The sequence below is a fragment of the Oncorhynchus gorbuscha genome, linkage group LG16 (genome assembly GCF_021184085.1).
Source record: "Oncorhynchus gorbuscha isolate QuinsamMale2020 ecotype Even-year linkage group LG16, OgorEven_v1.0, whole genome shotgun sequence".
In the NCBI taxonomy this organism is placed as follows: domain Eukaryota; kingdom Metazoa; phylum Chordata; class Actinopteri; order Salmoniformes; family Salmonidae; genus Oncorhynchus; species Oncorhynchus gorbuscha.
In genome coordinates this window covers 30,495,711-30,520,792 of record NC_060188.1, presented here as the reverse complement: position 1 = coordinate 30,520,792, position 25,082 = coordinate 30,495,711, and the positions used below count along the sequence as shown (strand labels likewise).

Here is a 25,082-nt window from a genome sequence, read left to right as displayed (position 1 = left end):
GTAATACTAACATGTTTCAAGCAGACCACCATAGTCCATGTGCCCAAGAACACTAAGGCAACCTGACTAAATGACTACAGACTCGTGGCACTCACGTCCGTAGCCATGAATTGCTTTGAAAGGCTGGTAATGGCTCACATTAACACAGTCATCCCAGAAACCCTAGACCCACTCCAATTTGCATACCGCCTAAACAGATCCACAGATTATGCAATCTCTATTGCGCTCCACACCGCCCTTTCCCACCTGGACAAAAGGAACACCTAAGTGAGAATGCTGTTCATTGACTATAGCTCAGCTTTCAACACCATTGTACCCTCAAAGCTCATCACTAAGCTAAGGATCCTGGGACTTAACACTTCCCTCTGCAACTCGATCCTGGACTTCCTGACGGGCTGCCCCCAGGTGGTGAGGGTAGGTAGCAACACATCCGCCACCCTGATCCTCAACACTGTACTCAGTCCCCTTCTGTACTCTCTGTTCACCCACGACTGCGTGGCCAGGCACGATTCCAACACCATCATTAAGTTTACAGACGACACAGTGGAAGGCCTAATCACCGACAATGATGAGAAAGCCAATAGGGAAGAGGTCAGAGACCTGGCCGGGTGGTGCCAGAATAACAACCTATCTCTCAACGTAATCAAGACAAAGGAGATGATTGTGGACTACAGGAATAGGAGGAGCGAGCACGCCCCCATTCTCATCGACGGGGCTGTAGTGGAGCGGGTTGAGCACTTCAAGTTCCTTGGTGTCCACATCACCAACAAACTAGAATGGTCCAAACACACCAAGACAGCCCTGAAGAGGGCACGACAAAGCCTATTCCCCTCAGAAAGCTAAAAAGATTTGGCATGGGTCCTCAGATCCTTAAAAGGTTTTTCAGCTGCAACATCGAGAGCATGGTTGCATCACTGCCTGGTATGGTAACTGCTTGGCCTGCGACCGCAAGGCACTACAGAGGGTAGTGCGTAAGGCCCAGTTCATCACTGGTGCTAAACTGCTTGCCAACCAGGACCTCTGCACCAGGCGGTGTCAGAGGAATAACTTAAAAATTGTCAAAGACCCCAGCAGGACCGGAGCGCCAAGACTAGGACCAAACAGCTTTTACCCACAAGCCATAAGACTCCTGAACAGGTAATTAAATGGCTACCCGGACTATTTGCATTGTCCCCACCGCCAACCACTCTGTTACACTACTGCTCCTCTCTGTTAATCATGTATGCATAGTCACTTTAACCATACCTACATGTACATACTACCTCTATTAGCTCGACGAACCAGTACCTGTATTTAGCCTCGCTACTGTTATTTTTCAATGTCTCTTTACTGTTGTTTTGACTTCTTTACATATCTATTGTTCACCTAATTCCTATTTTGTGCTTTAAAATGACACTTTTGGTTAGGGCTTGTAAGTAAGCATTTCACTATAAGGTCTACAAAGGTTGTATTCGGCGCACGTGACAAATGCACTTTGATTGATTTGATACGTGAAGGTATAAAACATTCCTTTGTGGTGAAGAAGGCTGCATGGTTCAGGCTTTAGCTTCCCTTTAAAAGCCCCACGTTTCAGTGGGTGATTCTTAATTATGCTATTGTGAAATTAATAATATATATTTTTTGTCCAGCAAGATAACAGTTTTCATACATGTCTTTGCAGAGTATTGCATTGGAGCAATGCATTTCATGAGGTCACAATGTAGTAATTCAGCAGGCAATATTGAATACGACAAACTAATATAACAGTAACCTATTTATACAGTGTTTACAGGGCTCTATATTAGCAAATGAGGGCCATGGTCAATATTTTTGTACATTGCACACCACATTTTTCAGATTCTGTGTAGGGTTAACCAGACAGTTGTTTCAATAGGCGTAGCACATTGATCACCTTTCGCTCACAAATTAAATCTGTTGTGACTTTCTTTGAATCAGGTAGTTCAATCTGAAGCATGACTGTTCAGTGTTAATATTGCACATCTTTAAAATAAAAAAGCATTTTATTAACAGAGTGACTGGTAGTGTTGAATGAAGGCTAAAGCCGACACGCCCTTAAAATCGAGAGTAAAGTTCGGTGATTTGGCTTTAATTTGCGGTTCATTATTAATAAATTGATTCGGTAAATTCCAAAGGGATCTTTATACAGTTTGTTAATTTCTAGTTAAAAAAAGAGTATGTTCCCTAGATTAGCCTTTATTAGGCGCTTACCAAGACGACGAAAATGTTGACGATGATGTGTGAGTTTGGCCTAATGTGAATGAGTATGAAAGTCACATATACTGATATAATGATGATGATGATGATGATGATGATGATGATGATGGTGATGTGATGATGACGACGTTAATCGGAGATGTAGATTAGTGATTATGCAGTTTTATATTAAGCATTTTTCTTTTTTCACTTTGTAACAATGAACTGATCGTGGCTTTGATTGAACAACATTGTATGGCTATCAACAAATGAATAATTATTTTAAACGTCAGAAGAATTTCACTTTCTTTGTCCAGTCAATGAATATCGTTTGAATGGGTCAGCAGGTTTATATTGGTAGCCTATAGTCAGTCGTGTTATGAAAGAAAAATGTTACATCTGCTCGTATTTGGTGCATAGACTCGAGTAGAATCTGTGGGTCCTTCAATTTCCACACGATTTCATTTCGAACATCCTCCCAAGTATAATAACAGTTATCCCGAAACGACGAAACCCCACAGTAAATTGAAATGAGTAAATGAAAGAAGGAAAGGTGATTCAAATAAAACCATTAAATATAGACTTCTGTGTTATTTTAATATTTTTCTTTAGATGTTGCGTCATTTTGCTGAAGTAACGTTTTGTAGCACGACGTAGTGTCTCCATGAAAAGGTGTCCAATGGTAGATTTCTCATCTGCATTTAACTGTGTGAAACGATGTAATGTAATAAGTGCTACTGTCATATAGCGAAGATATTTCAATTTGCAGGCAAAAAAATCATACTCAGGCATTCAGATACATTTGTTGTCTGTCGGAAAATTATATTTCTAAAGTAGTCCAGGTTACCATGACAGAGACAGAAGAGGTTTAGCAAATATCTTTCTCACTTGACCTAAAATGACTTATGCAGTCAAAACCATCTCTCTCTGTTGGGAAAAAATAAATGGATGTAAATCGTAGTGCTATAAAATCATTCCATTTAAGAAAATTATTTGGCTTCTGCAAATGTTACAGACTTAACCTGTTGATAATGGGGGTTTTCGAATAACAAATTCATGTTGAATTCGATGTTCACGTTCTACTGCAAGCACTGAACCGGAAAAAAAAAACATTTAAAACGTGATATGGTCAGCCAAGATGTCAATTGTGCCCAGAATTTAAAAAGTAAGCTGCGTTTCATACTCGAACACAATCACCAATGGTTTATGTCAGCCAAGTTTGATGCTGTGCTTATTTAGGATTTTTTTAGACGAGCGTCCTTCCATGTGCTTCCATATGCTAAATGAAACACTCCACCACGTCAATCTGGTTATCATGCATGAATGGTCGTCTACTCTATACATTCTCACAAAGTATTCGAAAGATCGGTCTGGAAATCTGAGACAAGCATCAATATGCAGCCTATACCTAACAGCCAACCGAGATGGGACAACCGAGTAGATAAGCTGTGTGACTCACCATAAATAAGCCTTACGATGAGACTGTAAAGAAGGTTGATTTCATAAATTAACCCCGTGCACTGAAACCTTCCCATGTGGCCTACAAACGTTAGTGGTGATCTTCAATTTAAAAAAATATACTTTACTCAACCAAAACAACATATGGTGATCGACTCTAGACAGGTTTCTCTAGAGGGAAATTGCGTTTATTGATGATCATTATTTTATTTTATATTTTTATAAATACAAAAAACATACTTAAAACAATTTTGATACAGCACACATGAGAATTATACCATATAATGAAAACACACATACACACCATTATAGATGTTATGTCAAATAACCTCACACCATTATATAATTGGATATTATATATCTACAATATCTCTATTCTATCCAGGAATTCCAAGCCATATGAACTGACTGTGGACTGCCTCGTAGGCTTATGTAACACACATTTTTCTATATTGCCTTATAATAATTGACCTCAGTGGGACTAAACTTTTATCTATTTTAAGTATTCTTTTTTTTGTCTTTCCTCCCATGTTTTCCTTTGGACAGATGGACAATGGACAGACTTTAAAAATAAACATCCCATAATGTCAAGTGGGAGCTAAAAGTTCCTGGATCCCCTGATTGTCCTCTACTCCTCACCCAGACCCCCCCCCCCCAGCAGTCGCACACAAGTCTAAGATCACCATGCGCAATGCCAAGCGTCGGCTGGAGTGGCGTCAAGCATGCTGCAATTGGACTCTGGAGTTTGGCGGATGCCAAAAGAACACTACCTGCCCGAATGGATAGTGCCAACTGTAATGTTTGGTGGAGGAGGAATAGTGGTCTGGGGCTGCTTTTCATGTTTCGGGATAGGCCCCTTAGCTCCAATGAAGGGAAATGTTAACATTACAGCATACAACGACATTCTAGACAATTCTGTGCTTCCAACTTTGTGCAGACAGTTTGGGGAAGGCCCTTTCCTGTTTCAGCCTGACAATGCCCCAATGCACCAAGCAAGGTCCATACAGAAATGGTTTGTCGAGATTGGTGTGGAAGAACTTGACTGGCTTGCACCGAGCCCTGATATCAACCCCATTGAACACCTTCGGGATGAAATGGAACGCCGACTGCGATCTAGGCCTAATCGCCCAACATCAGTGCCCGACCTCACCAGTGCTCTTGTGGCTGAATAGAAGCAACTACCCGCATCAATGTTCCAAGTAACATCTAGTGGAAAGCATTCCCATAGAGTGGAGGCTACTATAGCAGCAAAGGGGGGAATGAGATGTTCGATGAGCAGGTGTCCACATACTTCTGGTCATGTGGTGTATAAAGTAGAATTATCATGTGACTGACGATCAGCAACGAGTTTAATCTGCATCCCCTCATATGGTTAGATAAAACCACTCTCATTGGTTTTAGACAAGAACGAAATTTTGACCATTTATACAAAATATATTTCATTCACAAGACTTGGAATTACCACTAAGGACCCCAAAGTCAAGCTTTAATGAATGTATATGTATTCACGCCAGCGGAGAGAATACAGACAAACAGCGCTTCATGTGGAAGTGAGTCAGAGGCTCTGACGAGGTATTTCCCCCTCGGCATATTGATACTATCGCGACGGGTTACACAAAGATAACCAAGTGTCTCCTTTATCAGCAAAGCATTTGCTCTCAGAGACACCTGGCAACCACAGTCTGGGTGTTCAGCCCATATTTTCACTCCCGCTGAGCCGACCTTGTGAGCAATCCTCAGACACCCTGTCTGTCTACAACAGGCGCATTGCTAAGTATTAAACGGGTCAAATATGTAGAATAAGCAGTGGTGTAAGTACTTAAGTAAAAATACATTACAGAACTACTTAAGACATGTCTGCGGTATCTGTACTTTACTTTACTATTTACATTTTTGACTACATTTACTTTTATTTCATTACATTTAAGAAAATATTGTACGTTTTACTCCAGACATTTTCCTTGACACCCAAAAGTACTCGTAAGATTTTGAATGCTAATTAGGACAGGAAAATTGTCCAATTCATGCACTTATGAACAGTACATCCCTGGTCATCCCTACCATCCCTAAAATAAGAAAATGGTGACGTTGCTTAATATAAGGAATTGGAAATAGTTTATACTTTTACTTTGATACTTAAGTAGATTTTTTTTGCAATAACATTTACTTTTGATACTTAAGTATAACCAAATATTTTTACTCAAGTAGAATTTTACTGGGTGACTTTTACTTTTACTTGAGTCACTTTCTATTAAGGTTTCTTTACTTTTACCCATAATTACAAAAGGGTAATTTTTCCAACCACTGAGAATAAGTGTGAGACACTGAAAAAGCAGAAAGAGACGCAGTAAAATTCAAATAGACACATTTTCAATGTTATTATTTTTCACAGGTTTTTAAGTAGACAGGTAATACAGTTTAGTTCAACACAGGTATAAAAGGGAAATGTATAATAATGACAAACTAAGATTTATGTCTTATGATTTTAAATATAATAAATAGACTAACAGGGTCCCACGTGATTGTTTGCATTCTTTATAAACTGTTAAGGGCGTAGCTTCTGAGATGAGACCGGATGATCAGTGCATCTTTGCCTAAAAAATATCCAATCTTTGCAAATGATGTTTCGTCTCTTTCCCGATGAGCTCCCACGCCTGCGCACTGTAGTTCTGAAATAAAAGGAACATGTAAATATCAGTGGTGTGGACTTTCTGGTCATATAATGATCATATTGTCTTGAACAACAAAGGGCTGGTGCCGTATGTAATAATAGTAATGTATGAAGCTGCTCAGAGTAGGAGTGCTGATTTAGGATCAGTTTTGTCTTTTAGATCACTATAAACAAGGACAGAGGAGACCTGATACTAGATCAGCACTTCTCTTCGACGCTTGATACATATGTCCCCAGAACCGAAAAAGTGCACCAAAACTGCTCCTGCTTAGCCTAGTTTATATTCATTTGATCAGATGTATTAAACACGTTGCCATCTGAAAACAAACTCACCATTTTTCTCAGAACCTTCCTATTCAACTTCTTGAAGTAGCGTTTCAGTCTCCTCGCAGGTTTCTTGGCAGGTGATACCTGTTGGACAAAATGAAAACATTAGCCTCCCACTGAACATAACAGCCCACAGATTCTCACTTGTACAGTTAATAGTCTACACCTAAAACAGGCCCCTCCAACCCTGTTCCTGAAGAGATACGGTCATTTAGGTCTTCACTACAATCCTCATCTAGCACAGCCGATTAATTAGCTGGTTGATAAACTGAATCAGGTTAGTTACAACTGGGGTTGGAGCGAAAACCTACACGAGGGTAGCTCTCCGTGAACAGGGTTGGAGAGCCCTGACCGAAACAGGGATTAATTATACTTTAAATAGAACCGTTACTTACACGATTTAAGGTTCTCAAATTGGCATTCGAGAATGTTGAGGAAATCGTCCAGCTTTTTCTTGTCCCAGGTGACAGCCTTCATATTCCCATCAAACAGTTTTGTGATTTGATAGATGGTCTCGTTCCGGAATCTGTCTTTGTCCTCATACTACACATGCAGTTATAAAAAGAAGACGAGAAACAGTATAGGGTTCAATAATGCATCAATGTAACGTTGGGTCAAGACCGCTATACTAAATCATATCAGAACATGAAAAGTCAAAATTCTAGTTTTTATCTCGGCAAGCTCAATGCGTCTGTAAAGTGATTCGGGGAAAAATACAGGGGCCTCCTGCTCTGTTATATCTCCTCCCTGGAAAACCACCAATATAGTATTTTAAGTCACGTATAGCTTATACCTCAAGGACAGTATAGGCCTAATGTATATATCCTCTCGTGATCGCTCTGTCATTATAGCCGCTCTAGCGCCCTTTTACTATGGCTACACACATATAGATTACAGTCTTCTAATACAAAGGCTAAAATACATTACTATTTTGCTTGGTTAGTTGTTTTGCTGTCCTTAATACATGCATTCAGTCTCCTCTTACAGTGTGCTGATAACTCACCATCTGGTCCAGCAGGGAAAGGTATTCTGCGCTCAAGAGGCCGTAGTGGTGTCGGATCCAGTCACAGCAATGACACACGCTCTGCATACCGCAAATAATAAGAAAAATACACGTCCAGCTCTCTTTTGTGTACATTGTAAATAGTCGTTTGCTTCGTTCTTAGTTTTCCTGTTGAGTTTGAACATTTTGGCTCTGTTAAGGAGTTTTATGTGGAGTTGGGAAAGGGAAAGCTGTATGGAGAATTTCCCCGATTAACCTATCGGAGGCGGGGACTTTAACTTTCCAGACTCTAGCACATGCCGGCAAAGGAATTCCATGCCTGCTCCTTCTTCTGGACGACCAAATCTCAGCGTTGAATGGTAGTTTAACCACGACAATGTATGTTATTATATTGAGATATAGGCTTTTCGCGATTATAAGCTAGGCATTTAACAGCAACAAAAAAACGTTATAAAAAAGTCTGATAACAAAATCGTCGAAGTCGAAATAAATCCCAAACTTAAGACGTTTACCCACATAATACATACATTTAGTGGGTTTCGTTCTAAATTAGTCCGAAATATTTTCTCGCGGGGTTCTTGCAAGCAGGCACAGCGCCAGGATTTTTTTTCTCTCCGGAGGCTTAAGGGGAGCTTGCCGGATACCCGGGACTGCTAAGAAAATAGTCGATTTTCATGACTTCAGAGTTATAAGGAAGTTCTCGTTTTTTCAATAAAAGCAGATATGACACACAGCACATTGATATAAATGCAGTTTTTTAAATTTAAATTATCCAAAGAATATTCAACAAAATAGCTATAAGCCCAAGTGATAGCTACAAGTGACCACAAGGCAATGACAAAAACGCCTTTCACGTGCAAAGGTGACAGACTTCAGCTCCGGACTGCGCCCATGCACTGAAGTCTTTCAGCAATAACAGCACAATACATCCAAAATGCGACAACAACAAAAAGTGCATTTATTTCATATGCATAATCAGACAACTGTACATTGGTAATAATGTTTCGGATGAAATGGCTATCACAACGTCAGAAATTCAATTAATAATATCCAAAGTGCTGCCACAACGAGAAGTGCAATGCATTTAGCCTGTGCCTGTTAACTGTGTCACACACTTGTAAAACGAACTGGCTATCATCACAATCTTAGTGACTACATTTCTATTGAAAAAATATGCATCCGTCTTCTTGTTCCATCCAGGTCCAGACCACCCGACAGGCGCGCTCTGTCAATACATAAAAGGCCTTTCAGTTGAAAAGTCACAATAATAGATGAGGCTACGACAGGCGCACAATATACAAAATTACCTAACTTAATACCACATAATAATATCCTATGGCATATTTATATTAAATGAATCAGTTACTCATCAAGTGTTGTTTTATAGAAGGACATGCGTCTGTTGTTGTGGTTCGTTGCAAATGAGTTCTTTCTGCGTGTATGGACAGGCAGTCAAGGTTGCTGAGTCGAGTGTTTGCCATTCTGTTTCTCGGGTAGGTTTTTACACGCAGCATGCGTCCACGAAGGAGTCTTTGTAACGTTTAAGCCTGGACAGGAACTTTCCAACTGCTCTCATATACTCTCCGTTCTCTCCGACTTTTTTCGAATGTCCATCACTTAGATCATTGCATATTGTTGAGCCAGACTCTTTCTGAATAGTCCACTCATTCCACGCTATCATTGCATATGTATGCTTAACACTAGCATTGAGTGTCTTGAACGAACTTGTCGCTTTCTTCCAGTTCTAGTAGCCATCGTGGGTAAATGCCGCCTTCTCTCCACCATGGTTTCCTGGACGTTGAAAGTGGCGTCATGCAAAGCAGAAAGCACGGTCCTTTGAAATAGAATATTCCAGCCATTTGTAATCCTCATACCATCTACGATTGAAGTAGCGATCCCGCTGTTCAACATTTCTGGCTGGATAACACCGAAGACAGCGCATTGGTTCTTTAACATGTAACTAACTGGTTTAAATCAGAGGGAGCACAGCTAGCAGCGACGAACTGCTCTGGTGCTCCCTCACGTCGTGGCTCACGAGTTTCTCTCTCCGACTCATCTTTCTTATCTCCCTATTCTTCTTTGGCCCCCTCGGAGACAGGGCCTGGGTCTGGTTTTTCAATGTCTATCAACACTCTTCTCTTGATCAGAAAACGGTCCATTGCAACGGGGCGAGATGGGCGACTAGCTAGCTGGAAGCTAGCTCACATAACGTAGCCTAACGTGCGCGAGCACACACACCAAGTTGAATGAATGTCCTTTGGGTGGTGGACCATTCTTGTTTTTTATTTTATTTTTGACATTTATTTAACTAGGCAAGTCAGTTAACTGCTGGGAAAGCATAGGCCTTATGTCTATTTCGGATATTGATAGACAATCTAAATTGTTGCTGTTATGGAGCCACTGATACGGCTGGGCTTCACTGCTGGTCTCAGATCCCTTCATCACTTTCACTTAGCCAAGACTTCCTCCGTGTTTGTCTGTCTGTCTTACCCAATGCTCTTTCACCTGGGAAGCGTAACGTGAGCCTGGTACAACATTGTAGCAGCCGCCACAATTCACCCCCCCCCCCCCCAATTGAATAATTAGACCAATCAGATAAATTATTTGTAAGATGTCATGGTGATTCAATAGTTAATCATTACATCACTTTTAAGTTAAAACACCATTTGTTTTGCTCAGAGTCTGTTAGTAACTATATTAGATTACGGTATTGATAGTGGATCGCAATTCCACAGAGTGGGTTGGAACCATAGAATTAGGATTTCGAATCATTTAATAGGATCTCTATAGTAGGAACTGAATTCGTATAGGAACTCTAAGTACAACGTTCAAAACAGGTCCGCCATGTCCAATGCTAAAACACACTTAATTGAAAAAAGGATTTTCAATATAACCACATTTTTAGAAGATACATTTGACTTGATTTTAGGGCTTTCCTTAATGGATTCGTAGGCTAAAGCACTACATGTATTGCCATCCATATGTTCTGAGCATGTTTAATATGAATGTTCACACATCGACAGACTTGGCTACAGAATGAGCACTCCGATTAACAATATTTAAAAGTATAGAAGTGTTTATTAACTGAACATTTGACGAAGAGCAACATATTTTCAAATAGATAAATCAATAAATTAATGAATCGGCATGTATAAAAAAAGAACCTTGTTAAATAAATAAATAAATAATATTGCTGTTTGACGTTGCACATTACATGATTGTAGAATAGTAGGCTATTACAATCAAACACAACTGTAAAAAAGATCTGCAAGTTCAAATTCATGTTCTGTTGGCCCACAGAAGGCAATCAGAGTTGTGTTCCAGAATGAACTGTAGGCTGTACATGAGCTCTTTTCGAACCACTTCCCAGGCGCAGTAACTGAAATTCTGTGAAAATACAAATAAACTGTTAGGACAATGTAGGGTAATATTGTCCAATGTAGAGATATTATCAAAACACTGTGTCTATTTGTATTTAACCGATAGTCTACCTTTTCTTTTAGGACTGCTGCAATGTTCCCAAAGTACGTCTTCAGTCCTTCTGTCCTGATGAGATAATCACTGGTATCCACACTGCCCATCATCTGCCAGAAATAAAAAGGCAGCCGATGAATAATAATAAAAATGCCACAATACCACAATTAAACAGTTAACCTATCTGTGTTGGCATAGTAACTCACACATTTGCTCTCTTCAATCTGGCGGTATACAATATTCTGGAAATTCTCCAACTTCTGTTGGTCCCACTTAGTAGGCAGGTCGTCAGCTCCAAACAATGTGTCGATGTTCTTCAATGTCTCATAAATAGCCATAGCACCACTGCTTCTCAACTGAAACGGACAACAATAATTTCAAATAACATAAATGGCAGTTTAAAGTTTTCTACTTGCTTATCCTAACGGCTGTAAATTCGCTTTCATGCTGTAAAGAACACTTGGATGTACACGCTTGCCCTTACCTGTGGCGCACCGGAGGTTGCAAATGCGGCGGCTGGGAATGCCACGAAGACATTCTCCTGCAGGCACTCCAGAGGAAAATTACCCCCCTGAAAGTTAGAGAAAACACCGCAATCACGTTGTGCTATTCAGTTAAATATTGTTGGATAATACTTCTCAAGACAAAAGTAATTTAATAAATGTACCATGTCTCTCAGTAGGTTGTGGGTTATTCGCACCAGCTGTCCTTGTAGCTGGCAAGGCATGGGCATGGAGCAAACTTGTGCGAGGCAGAGGAAGGCGCTCATCCAAGTGACAGTCTGAAGTGTCATTCTTAATGTAGTTAGATGATCTGTAGCAGATGATAATTGTTAGTCGAATATAATCCTGAAAATATTTTATTATTTGTATCCTGAAGCAATTATCAAATAATAGCATATTGTTGACTCACCTGTTGCCAGTAAATTGAAAATTTCCTCCAGTGAGAATGTGGTTTGTGTTCTGATCCCATATCTGTGGATGAATTTAAATAGTGAGGATTGATAGGATGTACAAAAAGTGAAAGGGTGTCCCGCTAAATTAAGAGTTAAAATGAATGAATTTGGGAAACTTTTGCCTTGTGAACCGCAAGACCGGATTTCTCTTTCCTTGTGCCTCACTACCAACTCATCGTGTTTCGAGTGTTCCTTCATGGGAGGCACGTTGTCCTAAGTAGTTTTAAAAAATGTAACTCACAGCTGGCCTTGTGAAAGCTCAAACGTTTCTGAGAGAGAGAGAGAGAGAGAGAGAGAGAGAGAGAGAGAGAGAGAGAGAGAGAGAGAGAGAGAGAGAGAGAGAGAGAGAGAGAGAGAGAGAGAGAGAGAGAGAGAGAGAGAGAGAGAGAGAGAGAGAGAGAGAGAGAGAGGATGATTTAATATGATCTCGTCCTGTTTGGATCTTCTGTCTTTAATCCCATTCATGTCTATACATTTTAATTATACTCTTGGTAACAACTGATGATTCAATGATGAATAATCAGGCTAACGTTAACATTTGTCCAGTACCCTGTGCAACTGGGTACTGGACTTCCTGACGGGCCGCGCCCAGGTGGTGAGGGTAGGCAACAACATCTCCTCCCCGCTGATCCTCAACACGGGGGCCCCACAAGGGTGCGTTCTGAGCCCTCTCCTGTACTCCCTGTTCACCCACGACTGCGTGGCCACGCACGCCTCCAACTCAATCATCAAGTTTGCGGACGACACAACAGTGGTAGGCTTGATTACCAACAACGACGAAACGGCCTACAGGGAGGAGGTGAGGGCCCTTGGAGTGTGGTGTCAGGAAAATAACCTCACACTCAACGTCAACAAAACTAAGGAGATGATTGTGGACTTCAGGAAACAGCAGAGGGAACACCCCCCTGTCCACATCGATGGAACAGTAGTGGAGAGGGTAGCTAGTTTTAAGTTCCTCGGCATACACATCACAGACAAACTGAATTGGTCCACTCACACTGACAGCGTCGTGAAGAAGGCGCAGCAGCGCCTATTCAACCTCAGGAGGCTGAAGAAATTCGGCTTGTCACCAAAAGCACTCACAAACTTCTACAGATGCACAATCGAGAGCATCCTGGCGGGCTGTATCACCGCCTGGTACGGCAACTGCTCCGCCCTCAACCGTAAGGCTCTCCAGAGGGTAGTGAGGACTGCACAACGCATCACCGGGGGCAAACTACCTGCCCTCCAGGACACCTACACCACCCGTTGTTACAGGAAGGCCATAAAGATCATCAAGGACATCAACCACCCGAACCACTGCCTGTTCACCCCGCTATCATCCAGAAGGCGAGGTCAGTACAGGTGCATCAAAGCTGGGACCGAGAGACTGAAAAACAGCTTCTATCTCAAGGCCATCAGACTGTTAAATAGCCACCACTAACATTGAGTGGCTGCTGCCAACACACTGTCATTGACACTGACCCAACTCCAGCCATTTTAATAATGGAAATTGATGGGAAATGATGTAAATATATCACTAGCCACTTTAAACAATGCTACCTTATATAATGTTACTTACCCTACATTATTCATCTCATATGCATATGTATATACTGTACTCTACAACATCGACTGCATCCTTATGTAACACATGTATCACTAGCCACTTTAACTATGCCACTTTGTTTACTTTGTCTACACACTCATCTCATATGTATATACTGTACTCGATACCATCTACTGTATGCTGCTCTGTACCATCACTCATTCATATATCCTTATGTACATGTTCCTTATCCCCTTACACTGTGTATAAGACAGTAGTTTTGGAATTGTTAGTTAGATTACTTGTTGGTTATCACTGCATTGTCGGAACTAGAAGCACAAGCATTTCGCTACACTCGCATTAACATCTGCTAACCATGTGTATGTGACAAATAAAATTTGATTTGATTTGATTTGATTTGATTTTGACTATTTATCCCTTACGAGAGACAAGCAAGGATATTCCTATAAATAAACCAATGTGTTGTGAAGACGTTATCGTAGGCTTATTAGAAAAATACCTAAATCCTAGTTCCTAATAATACTACTTTTCATCGTCTGGGATATGCTTAGCAAAAGGGGCAATTTCTGCGATGGCTACATTCCATTTAGACTTTTAAATTACACAGGCTTATTGACTCTTGAAGAATATATAACTTTTAAATGCCTCATGAGCATCGTTCACATGTCTTACCTCAACAGAACCCAAAATGTACTTTTTTATGACATTGTTTGAAACAACGTACATCTAAACAAACACTGTCTCGCTTCAAAATGTAGTTCAATTTAAATTTTGAACTCTTGGATGGTCATTACTTGAATCAATATCTCTCTGACAGTGGTGACTTTTATCGAACCCTATCACTCAGCTATTTACCAAAATAGGGGTTGAGTGACCACTATGCTGTTGTTTTGAACTGCATATAGCCTATAAACAAATTAATGCATGAAAGTCTGAATGGATGAATGCATGGATGGCTGAATATGTAAATGAACACAAACAATATGATAATAGATGCATGTTTTTTTATTTTAATTTTAGTATAAAATGATAAAGGAATAGATAAATACATAGCCTTCACATATAAATAAATCAGTCAGTCAGTAAATATATCATCCATCAATCTATTAGCCAGCCTCGGGAACATGTCACATGTCTCTGATGGCTACGTCCCTTCCGTCTTCAAGAGAGCGAGAGTTGCACCCCTTCTGAAAAAACCTACACTCGATCCCTCCGATGTTAACAACTACAGACCAGTATCCCTTCTTTCTTTTCTCTCCAAAACTCTTGAACGTGCCGTCCTTGGTCAGCTCTCCCGCTATCTCTCTCAGAATGACCTGCTTGATCCAAATCAGTCAGGTTTCAAGACTAGTCATTCAACTGAGACTGCTCTTCTCTGTATCACGGAGGCGCTCCGCACCGCTAAAGCTAACTCTCTCTCCTCTGCTCTCATCCTTCTAGACCTATCGGCTGCCTTCGATACTGTGAACCATCAGATCCTCCTCTCCACCCTCTCCGAGTTGGGCATCTCTGGCGCGGCCCACGCTTGGATTGCGTCCTACCTGACAGGTCGCTCCTACCAGGTGGCGTGGCGAGAATCTGTCTCCTCACCACGCGCTCTCACCACTGGTGTCCCCAGGGCTCTGTTCTAGGCCCTCTCCTATTCTCGCTATACACCAAGTCACTTGGCTCTGTCATAACCTCACATGGTCTCTCCTATCATTGCTATGCAGACGACACACAATTAATCTTCTCCTTTCCCCCTTCTGATGACCAGGTGGCGAATCGCATCTCTGCATGTCTGGCAGACATATCAGTGTGGATGACGGATCACCACCTCAAGCTGAACTTCGGCAAGACGGAGCTGCTCTTCCTCCCGGGGAAGGACTGCCCGTTCCATGATCTCGCCATCACGGTTGACAACTCCATTGTGTCCTCCTCCCAGAGCGCTAAGAACCTTGGTGTGATCCTGGACAACACCCTGTCGTTCTCAACTAACATCAAGACGGTGGCACGTTCCTGTAGGTTCATGCTCTACAACATCCGCAGAGTACGACCCTGCCTCACACAGGAAGCGGCGCAGGTCCTAATCCAGGCACTTGTCATCTCCCGTCTGGATTACTGCAACTCGCTGTTGGCTGGGCTCCCTGCCTGTGCCATTAAACCCCTACAACTCATCCAGAACGCCGCAGCCCGTCTAGTGTTCAACCTTCCCAAGTTCTCTCACGTCACCCCGCTCCTCCGCTCTCTCCACTGGCTTCCAGTTGAAGCTCGCATCCGCTACAAGACCATGGTGCTTGCCTACGGAGCTGTGAGGGGAACGGCACCTCAGTACCTCCAGGCTCTGATCAGGCCCTACACCCAAATAAGGGCACTGCGTTCATCCACCTCTGGCCTGCTCGTCTCCCTACCACTGAGGAAGTACAGTTCCCGCTCAGCCCAGTCAAAACTGTTCGCTGCTCTGGCTCCCCAATGGTGGAACAAACTCCTCACGACGCCAGGACAGCGGAGTCAATCACCACCTTCCGGAGACACCTGAAACCCCACCTCTTTAAGGAATACTTAGGATAGGATAAAGTAATCCTTCTCACCCCCCCTCCCCCCTTAAAATATTTAGATGCACTATTGTAAAGTGGCTGTTCCACTGGATGTCATAAGGTGAATGCATCAATTTGTAAGTCGCTCTGGATAAGAGCGTCTGCTAAATGACTTAAATGTAAATGTAAATGATGTGGTTGTCCAACAGACCGCTTCTTCCTCACTGCTTGACTCTGCAGTCGATTCGTCACCGCTTGACTCTGCTGTCGAATAATTTTTAAAACTGCACCAGTTTGAAGCGAACCTCAACCCCACGATCTCACATGCGCATGCGCTGTGTTGCTGGTATGCAAACAAGACATGCATTTTTTAAGTTAACTCAACCACAGCAGGTGCTGCGCCAACGCATCCGACGGCAAAAACGGCATTTGGAAGTTCCATGTTTCACATGTGAGTTGTGGCAGCAAAATTCATCCGATTTGCGGTTATGTAGAACTTTCATATGATTAATTTAGCCTCTTTTCGATGACATGTGATATTGGACCCACCTTTTGTTTCAAGACGGTGCTCAGCTTGCCGAAATATGTTTTCATGACGCGTTGCCTGAAGTAACCGAGCCTCCATCTCCAGAGGATGCCCCAACACCACACCCGACCCAGAGACAATATAAAATGGTGGTCAGTGAATTAGTTCTGTCTTAAGATATGTTCTGAAAATATTATGCTAAAATAATTTAGATGAAATCACAATTTAAAGACCCGTGCCAATTATTATCTGCCCCCCAAATATAGCTAAGTTTACACCATGAGGGATCATACTTACGCATCCCTCTAATTTCTATTTAACTAGGTAATCTGTTAATGAACAGGTTCAGCGTTTCCTTGTTCCACGCGACAGGACTACGGTCATTATATAATTGGGCAATGTATCCCGAAGCCTCTAATGCAACCACAGAGAGGTCCTCGCCCTGTATAATAGAACACAGGGTTTTAGGCATTAGGGTGTCTCACAAATTCCATGGTAAAACTTCCAATTTGTAATTTTGAAATGGTAAAAAAGCATATACTGTAGTTTAGGCTATCAAAATCTTGCTTTATGATACTGAAGTGTATCCTGCCTGTGTGTTCTTGTAAATATGTTCTGGAAACATGCGCTCGACCTTTTTTTTTAGACACAGAACTGGATATTGTCCACCCTGAAATAAAGTCATAGCAATGTCAAAAAGTGAACTGTATTGGAATAGTAACCTTACATTAAACGTTGTGGTACAGATAATGAACGCATTGGTTACATTAAATGTGTTATAATGAAATAAAATAAATGTAGGCCTAATGAGATGTATTGAGCATCAAATTGTGTTCACTAAAGAGCGGACTGGTGCAACATTTAGCGATTTGGTGCGTGAACTGGGTCCACCTGCACCAATCGGAGTCTGCTGTGCCTCGGCAGAACAGAGTCAGGCAGATACTCAACTATTTCAATAGAACCATGTTTGTGTAGCAGACTTTCGAAATTATTAACAACCGATTATTTTAATCTTGATTCGATATGATACCTACATTGCTAAAGTTGTCCATCTTCTACAATAATGATGAAGTAGCCCATCTTATATAATTAACCCTAGTACCGCTGTACCTTTGTGGTGAAGCAGGCTGCATGGTTCAGGCTTTCGCTTCCCTTTATAAATCCAACTTTTCAGTGGGTGATTCTTAATTATGCTATTGTAAAATTAATAAGAATGTTTTTTGCCCAGCAAGATAACAGTTTTCATACATGTATTTGCAGAGAATTGCATTAGAGCAATGCATTTCATGAAGTCAGACAGCAGTTATTCCGCAAGCAATATTGAATAGGAAACACGAAAAAAACAGTATCCTATTTATACAATGTTGCAGGGCTTCATCTTATCAAATGAGGGCCATGGTCAATATTGTGGACATTTCACACAACATTTTTCAGATTCTGTGTAGGGTTAACCAGAAACTTGTTTAATCAGGCGAGGAACAGCGATCATATTTTGCTCACACGTTAAGTCTGTTGTGACTTTCCTTTAATCTGGCAGTTCAATCTGAAGCATGACTGTTCAGTGTTAATATGGCACATGTTTTATAATTAAACACATTCCATTGACAGAGTGACTGGTAGTTACCTGGTAGTGTTGAATGAAGGCTGAAGCCGACCCGCCTCTAAAATGGAGAGTAGAGCGCGGTGGTATTGTCTTCACTTTTCCTTTTCTCTCATGCGGTTCATTCTTATTACATTGATTCGGTAAATTACAACTTTTTACAATTCGGACATTCTACTTGATTAAAGAGTATGTGCCCTAGATTAGCCTTTATTGGGCGCTTACCAAGACGACGAAAATGATGACGATGATGTGTGAGTTTGGCCTAATGTGAATGAGTAAGAAAGTCAGATATATGGACTCATATAATGATGCTGATGGTGATGTGATGATGACGACGACGTTAATTGGAGATGTAGTAGGTTTCTGATTATGCAGCTGTTATATTAAGTATTTATCTTATGTAACTGTTCAAGTGAATTGATCATGGCATTGATAGAACAACATCGTATGCCTATCAACAAATGAAGTCGTATAGGAGCTCAAAGTACAACGTTCAAAACAGGCCCGCCCTGTCCAGTGTTAAAACACACTTCATTGACAAAAAGCTTTTGAGTAAAACTAAATTTTGTACTGTCATCCATATGACCTGAGCATGTTTAATACAAATCTGAATGTTCACACATCGACAGACTGGGCTACAGAATGAGCACTCAGATTAACAATATTAAAAACTATAGAAATGTTTATTAACTAAACAATTGAAGAAGAGCACAGAATTTCAAATAGATGAATCAATAATTGAATAAATAGTCATACATAAATAAATAACCTTGTTAAATAAATAAATACATATTTAATATAGCTGTTTGACGTTCCACATTACATGATTGTAGAATAGTAGGCGTTTAAAATCAAACACAACTGTAAAAAAAAGTTCTCCAATTTCATGTTCATGTTCTGTTGGCCCACAGAAGGCTATCAGAGTTGTGTTCCAGAATGAACTGTAGGCTGTACAGGAGCTCTTTTCGAACCACTTCCCAGGCGCAGTAACTGAAATTCTGTGAAAATACAAATAAACTGTTAGGACAATGTAGGGTAATATAGTCCAATGTAGAGATATGATCAAAAAATGGTCTATTTGTGTTTAACCGATAGTCTACCTTTTCTTTTAGGACTGCTGCAATGTTCCCAAAGTACGTCTTCAGTCCTTCTGTCCTGATGAGATAATCACTGGTATCCACACTGCCCGTCATCTGCCAGAAATAAAAAGGCAGGCGATGAATAATAATAAAATGCCACAATACCACAATTAAACAGTTAACCTATCTGTGTTGGCATAGCAACTCACACATTTGCTCTCTTCAATCTGGCGGTATACAATATTCTGAAAATTCTCCAACTTCTGTTGATCCCATTTAGTAGGCAGGTCGTCAGCTCCAAACAATGTGTCGATGTTCTTCAATGTCTCATAAATAGCCTTAGCACCACTGCTACTCAACTGAAACGGACAACAACAATAATTTCAAATGACATAAATGGCAGTTTAAAGTTTTCTCCATTCTTATCCTAACGACTGCAAATACTCGTTCATGCTGTAAAGAACACTCGGATGTACTCGCTTGCCCTTACCTGAGGCGCACCGGAGGTTGCAAATGCGGTGGCTGGGAATGCCACGAAGACATTCTCCTGCAGGCACTCCAGAGGAAAATTACCCCCCTGAAAGTTAGAGAAAACACCGCAATCACGTTGTGCTATTCAGTTAAACATTGTTGGATAATACTTGTCAAGACAAAATTAATTTAATAAATGTACCATGTCTCTCAGTAGGTTGTGGGTTATTCGCACCAGCTGTCCTTGTAGCTGGCAAGGCATGGGCATGGAGCAAACTTGTGCGAGGCAGAGGAAGGCGCTCATCCAAGTGACAGTCTGAAGTGTCATTCTTATTGTAGTTAGATGATCTGTAGCAGATGATCATTGTTAGTCGAATATAATCCTGAAAATAATTCATTATTTGTATCCTGAATCAATTATCAAGTGATAGCATATTGTTGACTCACCTGTTGCCAGTAAACTTCAATTTTCCTCCAGTGAGAATGTGGTTTGTGTTCTGATCCCATATCTGCGGGTGAATTTAAATAGTGAGGATTGAAAGGATGTACAAAAAGTGAAAGGGTGTCCCGCTAAATTAGGAGTTAAAATGAATGAATTTGGGAAAGTTTTGCATAGTGAACCGCAAGACCGGATTTCTCTTTTCGTGTGCTCCACTTCCCTCTCAGCATGTTTCGAGTGTTCCTTCATGGGAGGCAGGCTGAAAGAAAGTAACTCATGGCTGGTCTTGTGAAAGCTCAAACTTTTCAACGAAAGACAGGTAGAACAACGACCCCTTAACTTCACAACGAATGCGATAGACCTCTTCATGTCTTTATTTTACTAGGAAAGTTAGTTAAGAACATATTGAACAAATAAACTAAAGTAAAACACTATAAAAAGTAATACAATAAAATAACGAGGCTATAGACAGGGGGTACCAAGTCAATGTCTGGGGGTAATTTGTTCAAGTAGGTAGGGGTAAAGTTACTATGCACCGATATTAGAGAGCGAGTGACAGCAGGGGGGGGGGCTTGTCACCACGCGGCCATTTTATTAATTGTTCAGCAGTCTTATTGCTTGGGGATAGAAGCTGTTAATGAGCCTTTTGGTCCTAGACTAGGAGCTCAAGTACAGTACCGCGTTCAGTGCAGTAACAGAGATCACAGTCTATGACTTGGGTGTCTGAAGTCTTTTACCATTTTTTAGGGGCTTTCCTCTGACACCGCCTAGTATATAGGTCCTGTATGGCAGGAAGCTTGGCCCCGGCGATGTACTGGACCGTACGTACTACCCCCTTACGGCCAGATGCAGAGCAGTTGCCATACCAGGAAGTGATGCAAGCAGTCAGGATGATCTCTACTGTAGAACTTTTTGAGGATCTGGGGACCCATGCCAAATATTTTAATTCTCCCGATGGGGATAATGACCACTCTATGGAAAGGAGAGACTTACACGGTATGATAATGCTCTCCCTTTTGCTCTACGACCCCCACAAGTGTCAAAGGACTTGTCTGATGTCGGTACCATCAATGTGCCAACTTCTGTTCGTAGGTCACTGTGGAAAGGGGAGATTCTCGTTTTGCTCTAAACTCCCCATTAATGTCACAGGACTCATCTGAAGGTAACCAGTGCTGGTTAAAAAAATGGAAGTATGGAGGGAGTTTTGTGTCTACCCAAAAAAAATATTTCCTGAGTGTTGTTTTTCTTAACAAGAAAGCAAAAACTGGTTTTGAGAAATGTTTGAAAATGAATTACAAATTTAAAACTGAAATAACACATTTAACATAAGTATTAAGACTCTTTACTCAGTACGTTGTTGAAGCACCTTTGGCACTGAGTACAGCCTCGAGTCTACATGGGTATGACGCTACAGGCTTGGCACACCTGTATTTGGGGAGTTTCTCCCATTTTTCTCTGCAGATCCTCTCAAGATCTGTCAAGTTGGATGGGTAGCGTCGCTGCACAGCTATTTTCAGGTCTCTCCAGAGATGTTCAATCTGTTCAAGTCCAGGCTCTGGCTGGGCAATTCAAGGACATTCAGAGACTTGTCCTGAAGCCACTCCTGCGTTTTCTTGGCTGTGTGGTTGGGGTCATTGTCCTGCTGGAAGGTGAACCTTCGTCCCCGTCCGAGGCCCTGAGCTCTCTGGAGCAGGTTTTCATCAAGGATCTCTATGTACTTTGCTCTGTTCATCATTCCCTCGATCCTGACTTTGCCTTTTGGCAAACTCCAAGCGTATTGTCATGTGCCTTTTAAAAATCAAATCAAATTTATTTATATAGCCCTTTGTACATCAGCTGATATCTCAAAGTGCTGTACAGAAACCCAGCCTAAAACCCCAAACAGCAAGCAATGCAGGTGTAGAAGCACGGTGGCTAGGAAAAACTCCCTAGAAAGGCCAAAACCTAGGAAGAAACCTAGAGAGGAACCAGGCTATGTGGGGTGGCCAGTCCTCTTCTGGCTGTGCCGGGTGGAGATTATAACAGAACATGGCCAAGATGTTAAAATCTTAATAAATGACCAGCATGGTCGAATAATAATAAGGCAGAACAGTCCTGGGGAGTGGCTTCTGTCTGGCCACTCTACCATAAAGGCCTGATTGGTGGAGGGATGGTTGTCCTTCTGGAAGGCTCTTCCATCACCAAAGAGGAACTCTGGAGCTCTGTCAGTGTCAGAGTGACATTTAAGTTCTTGGTCACCTTCATAACCAAGGGCTTTCTCTCCCAATTGCGCAGTTTGGACCGGGCGGCCAGCTCTAGGAAATGTCTTGGAATTTCTGTTTTTATTTTTAATACATTTGCAAAAATGCCTAAAAACTTGTTTTCACTTTGTCATTGTGGGGTGTTATTTGTAGATCAATGATGATTGATTTTTAGAATAAGGTGTAATGTAACAAAGGTGTAATGTAACAATGTATGGAAAAAGTCAAGGGGTCTGAATACTTTCCGAATGCACTGGATCAAATAACCTGACAATGATCCACATCATATGGGTAGAATGGAGGCCTTTCCCTGTCATGAAATACAAAGCAGTGTCCCTCTTGGTTCTCATTGGAGAAGACTGAACTCAAGTTAGGGGTCATGTCAGACTCTCCTATACCACTTTGCCCAACATGTTATACCCCAGAGGTTGTAAATACACCCTTTTTAAGTTGATATAACTTGCATTATTAATATAGGGCTGTGAAAACCATAGCCTAAAGGCGTCAAACTGAGCATTTGTCACTGGAAATTGCTGATGACATTGAACATAGTTTGGGATTAGGGTATTTCATTCATTTCAGTCTCTCTATTCTGCCCTGGAATTGCGTTCCCATGCAAAACTAGACAGATAGCTAAGAACAATAAAAGTCCAAAGGCGTGACTTTTCTGGATTTAATATGTTGAAAACGTTTAAATACAACACACATGCCAAGGTACCATGTATCTGGCATGATGCCAAACTAGACAGCCAATTACCATATGAGTTGCAACGAGCCAACTCGTTCATTACTCTAATAATGTGCAAACACCTCTGTACAATAACAAAGCATATTACACTAGAAACAATAAGAACACTACAGTATTGTATTTTTACAATTCGTTTAAATGAAGCACGAGCAAACTAATACAGCTGACGGCATACATGAAAGGCAAGGCAATTTGTTGTGAGTAAATGCAACCAACTAACATTGCAAGCAATTCTATCAATAATAATATTATAATCACTAGCAATATGCTTGAATCTAATTTACAAATAAATATTGTCTGGTGCTGAAGCGTAACAAGAAATAACTGCACTGAAAGAACAGCACCGTAGCTACGTTGCTTTTAGCTGCCTCTCTGGGTGCAGATCGACTACTCTATTCTACTTTCTGTTTCCTTACAGTCTAAGTACCAGAAAGCTCCAATAGGAGGCGACAAACACCATGGAACACAATGAAAATCAGTTTTAACCACCGTAATAACAGGATGGCAGCACACTCCCAGCCTGGTATAAAGAAATTGTGCCATTATGAAATAAAACATGTATCAAGAAACAAATAATGTCCTTTTCTAAAAATTTATATTTTGTCTCTAGGAGGCTTCAGAAAGAAGATCAACAATCTCTGAGATTGGTCTCAGAAACACGTTAGCAGCCTCTTGCGTGACAATTTTTTGTTCTACTTTCCTAACCTTTTTGTCAGTCATTTCTGTGAGCCTGACTGTCTTTCAATTCGACAACATCTCCCACTTTTACATTTGTCTTTTAAGCGTCTCTGCAGTGTTGTCAGGTACTCCTGTCTCCATCTTTTCCAAAAGGTGTCAGCGATACACTGGACTTGTTCCACTGTTTTCCATTAAGGTCGTTCATGCTGAAGTATCCAGAAGGGGCTCAGGAAGTGCTGGTCTCTTGTGTCAGTTACATTGAGGGTGTGAGAATGGCAGGCAGGTCAGGGTCGGTTAACATTGACGTGAGGGGTCTCACATTGATTATTTCCATAAGAGTGCTCAAGACCTCATGTGTGAGATGAGTGGAGCCCGTCTGAGTGGAGCATAGCATTTGGCAACTCCAATGAGTCTCTCCCAAGAACAACCCATTTGAGACGAGTGTGGGGGATTAAATATTTAAGTACATCCCTTGTCTGAGAGGTATTTAGTCAGTTCTGAGTCATTTGTGTCGATTCCCAGTTCCTTGCAGGCACCTACGAAGTTTGAACCTCAATCAGAGCGTAGCACTTTTGCTGGACCACGGGATAGAGAAAAAACACCTTAGCGCACTGATGAATCCGGATGTGGACATGGATTCGATGAGCTCAGTATGGACAGCTCTAGTAGACATACATGGAAAGAGTACCGCCCAGCGCTTGGAGTCTGCACTACCACCTCTTTTATTTGTTTAATTTCTCCTTTATTTAACCAGGTAGGCCAGTTGAGAACAAGTTCTCCATTCCAAATGCGACCTGGTATGACCTCTAGTGCTACGAGTTATGACATTCCATGGTCCAAACACATCAAGTCCAACGCTGGTGAATGGTGGTTCAGATGTGAGTCTGTCTGCAAGTCAGCCTTGTTTTGGTCAAGTATCCTCCCTCTAACTTTGCGGCAGGTGACACACTTGTGAATGATACCAGAGACCAGACGTCTGCTCCCAATAATCCAGAAGCCTGCTGCTCGAATAGCGCCATCTGAAAAATGACAGCCCTGGTGAGCCACTTGCTTGTGATAATGTCTTACCAGCAGAGTGGCAACATGATGTGATGATGAGAGGATGTTTTCCGTGTGACATGTAAGCAGAGAATAAGCAGCCTCCCACCCTCA

The 25,082-nt window shown here is 41.4% G+C and overlaps 2 protein-coding genes across 2 annotated transcripts; both read right to left on the bottom strand.

Moving 5' to 3' along the window:
• Positions 1–6,245: 6,245 nt before the first annotated feature.
• LOC123999659 (interferon a3-like) lies at positions 6,246–7,787 on the bottom strand. The gene is made up of 6 exons (XM_046305629.1): positions 7,653–7,787; positions 7,295–7,396; positions 7,045–7,192; positions 6,814–6,815; positions 6,656–6,733; positions 6,246–6,320 (listed from the first exon to the last, which is right to left on the bottom strand). Exons 1-6 carry the CDS (start codon positions 7,785–7,787, stop codon positions 6,246–6,248), a joined length of 540 nt encoding a protein of 179 aa, XP_046161585.1.
• A 3,144-nt stretch (positions 7,788–10,931) lies between these two features.
• LOC123999744 lies at positions 10,932–20,153 on the bottom strand. Its single transcript, XM_046305774.1, has 11 exons — positions 20,028–20,153; positions 19,845–19,931; positions 19,564–19,713; positions 19,376–19,468; positions 19,185–19,273; positions 12,039–12,100; positions 11,794–11,939; positions 11,611–11,697; positions 11,333–11,482; positions 11,144–11,236; positions 10,932–11,039 (listed from the first exon to the last, which is right to left on the bottom strand). Exons 1-11 carry the CDS (start codon positions 20,151–20,153, stop codon positions 10,932–10,934), a joined length of 1,191 nt encoding a protein of 396 aa, XP_046161730.1.
• Positions 20,154–25,082: the final 4,929 nt, after the last annotated feature.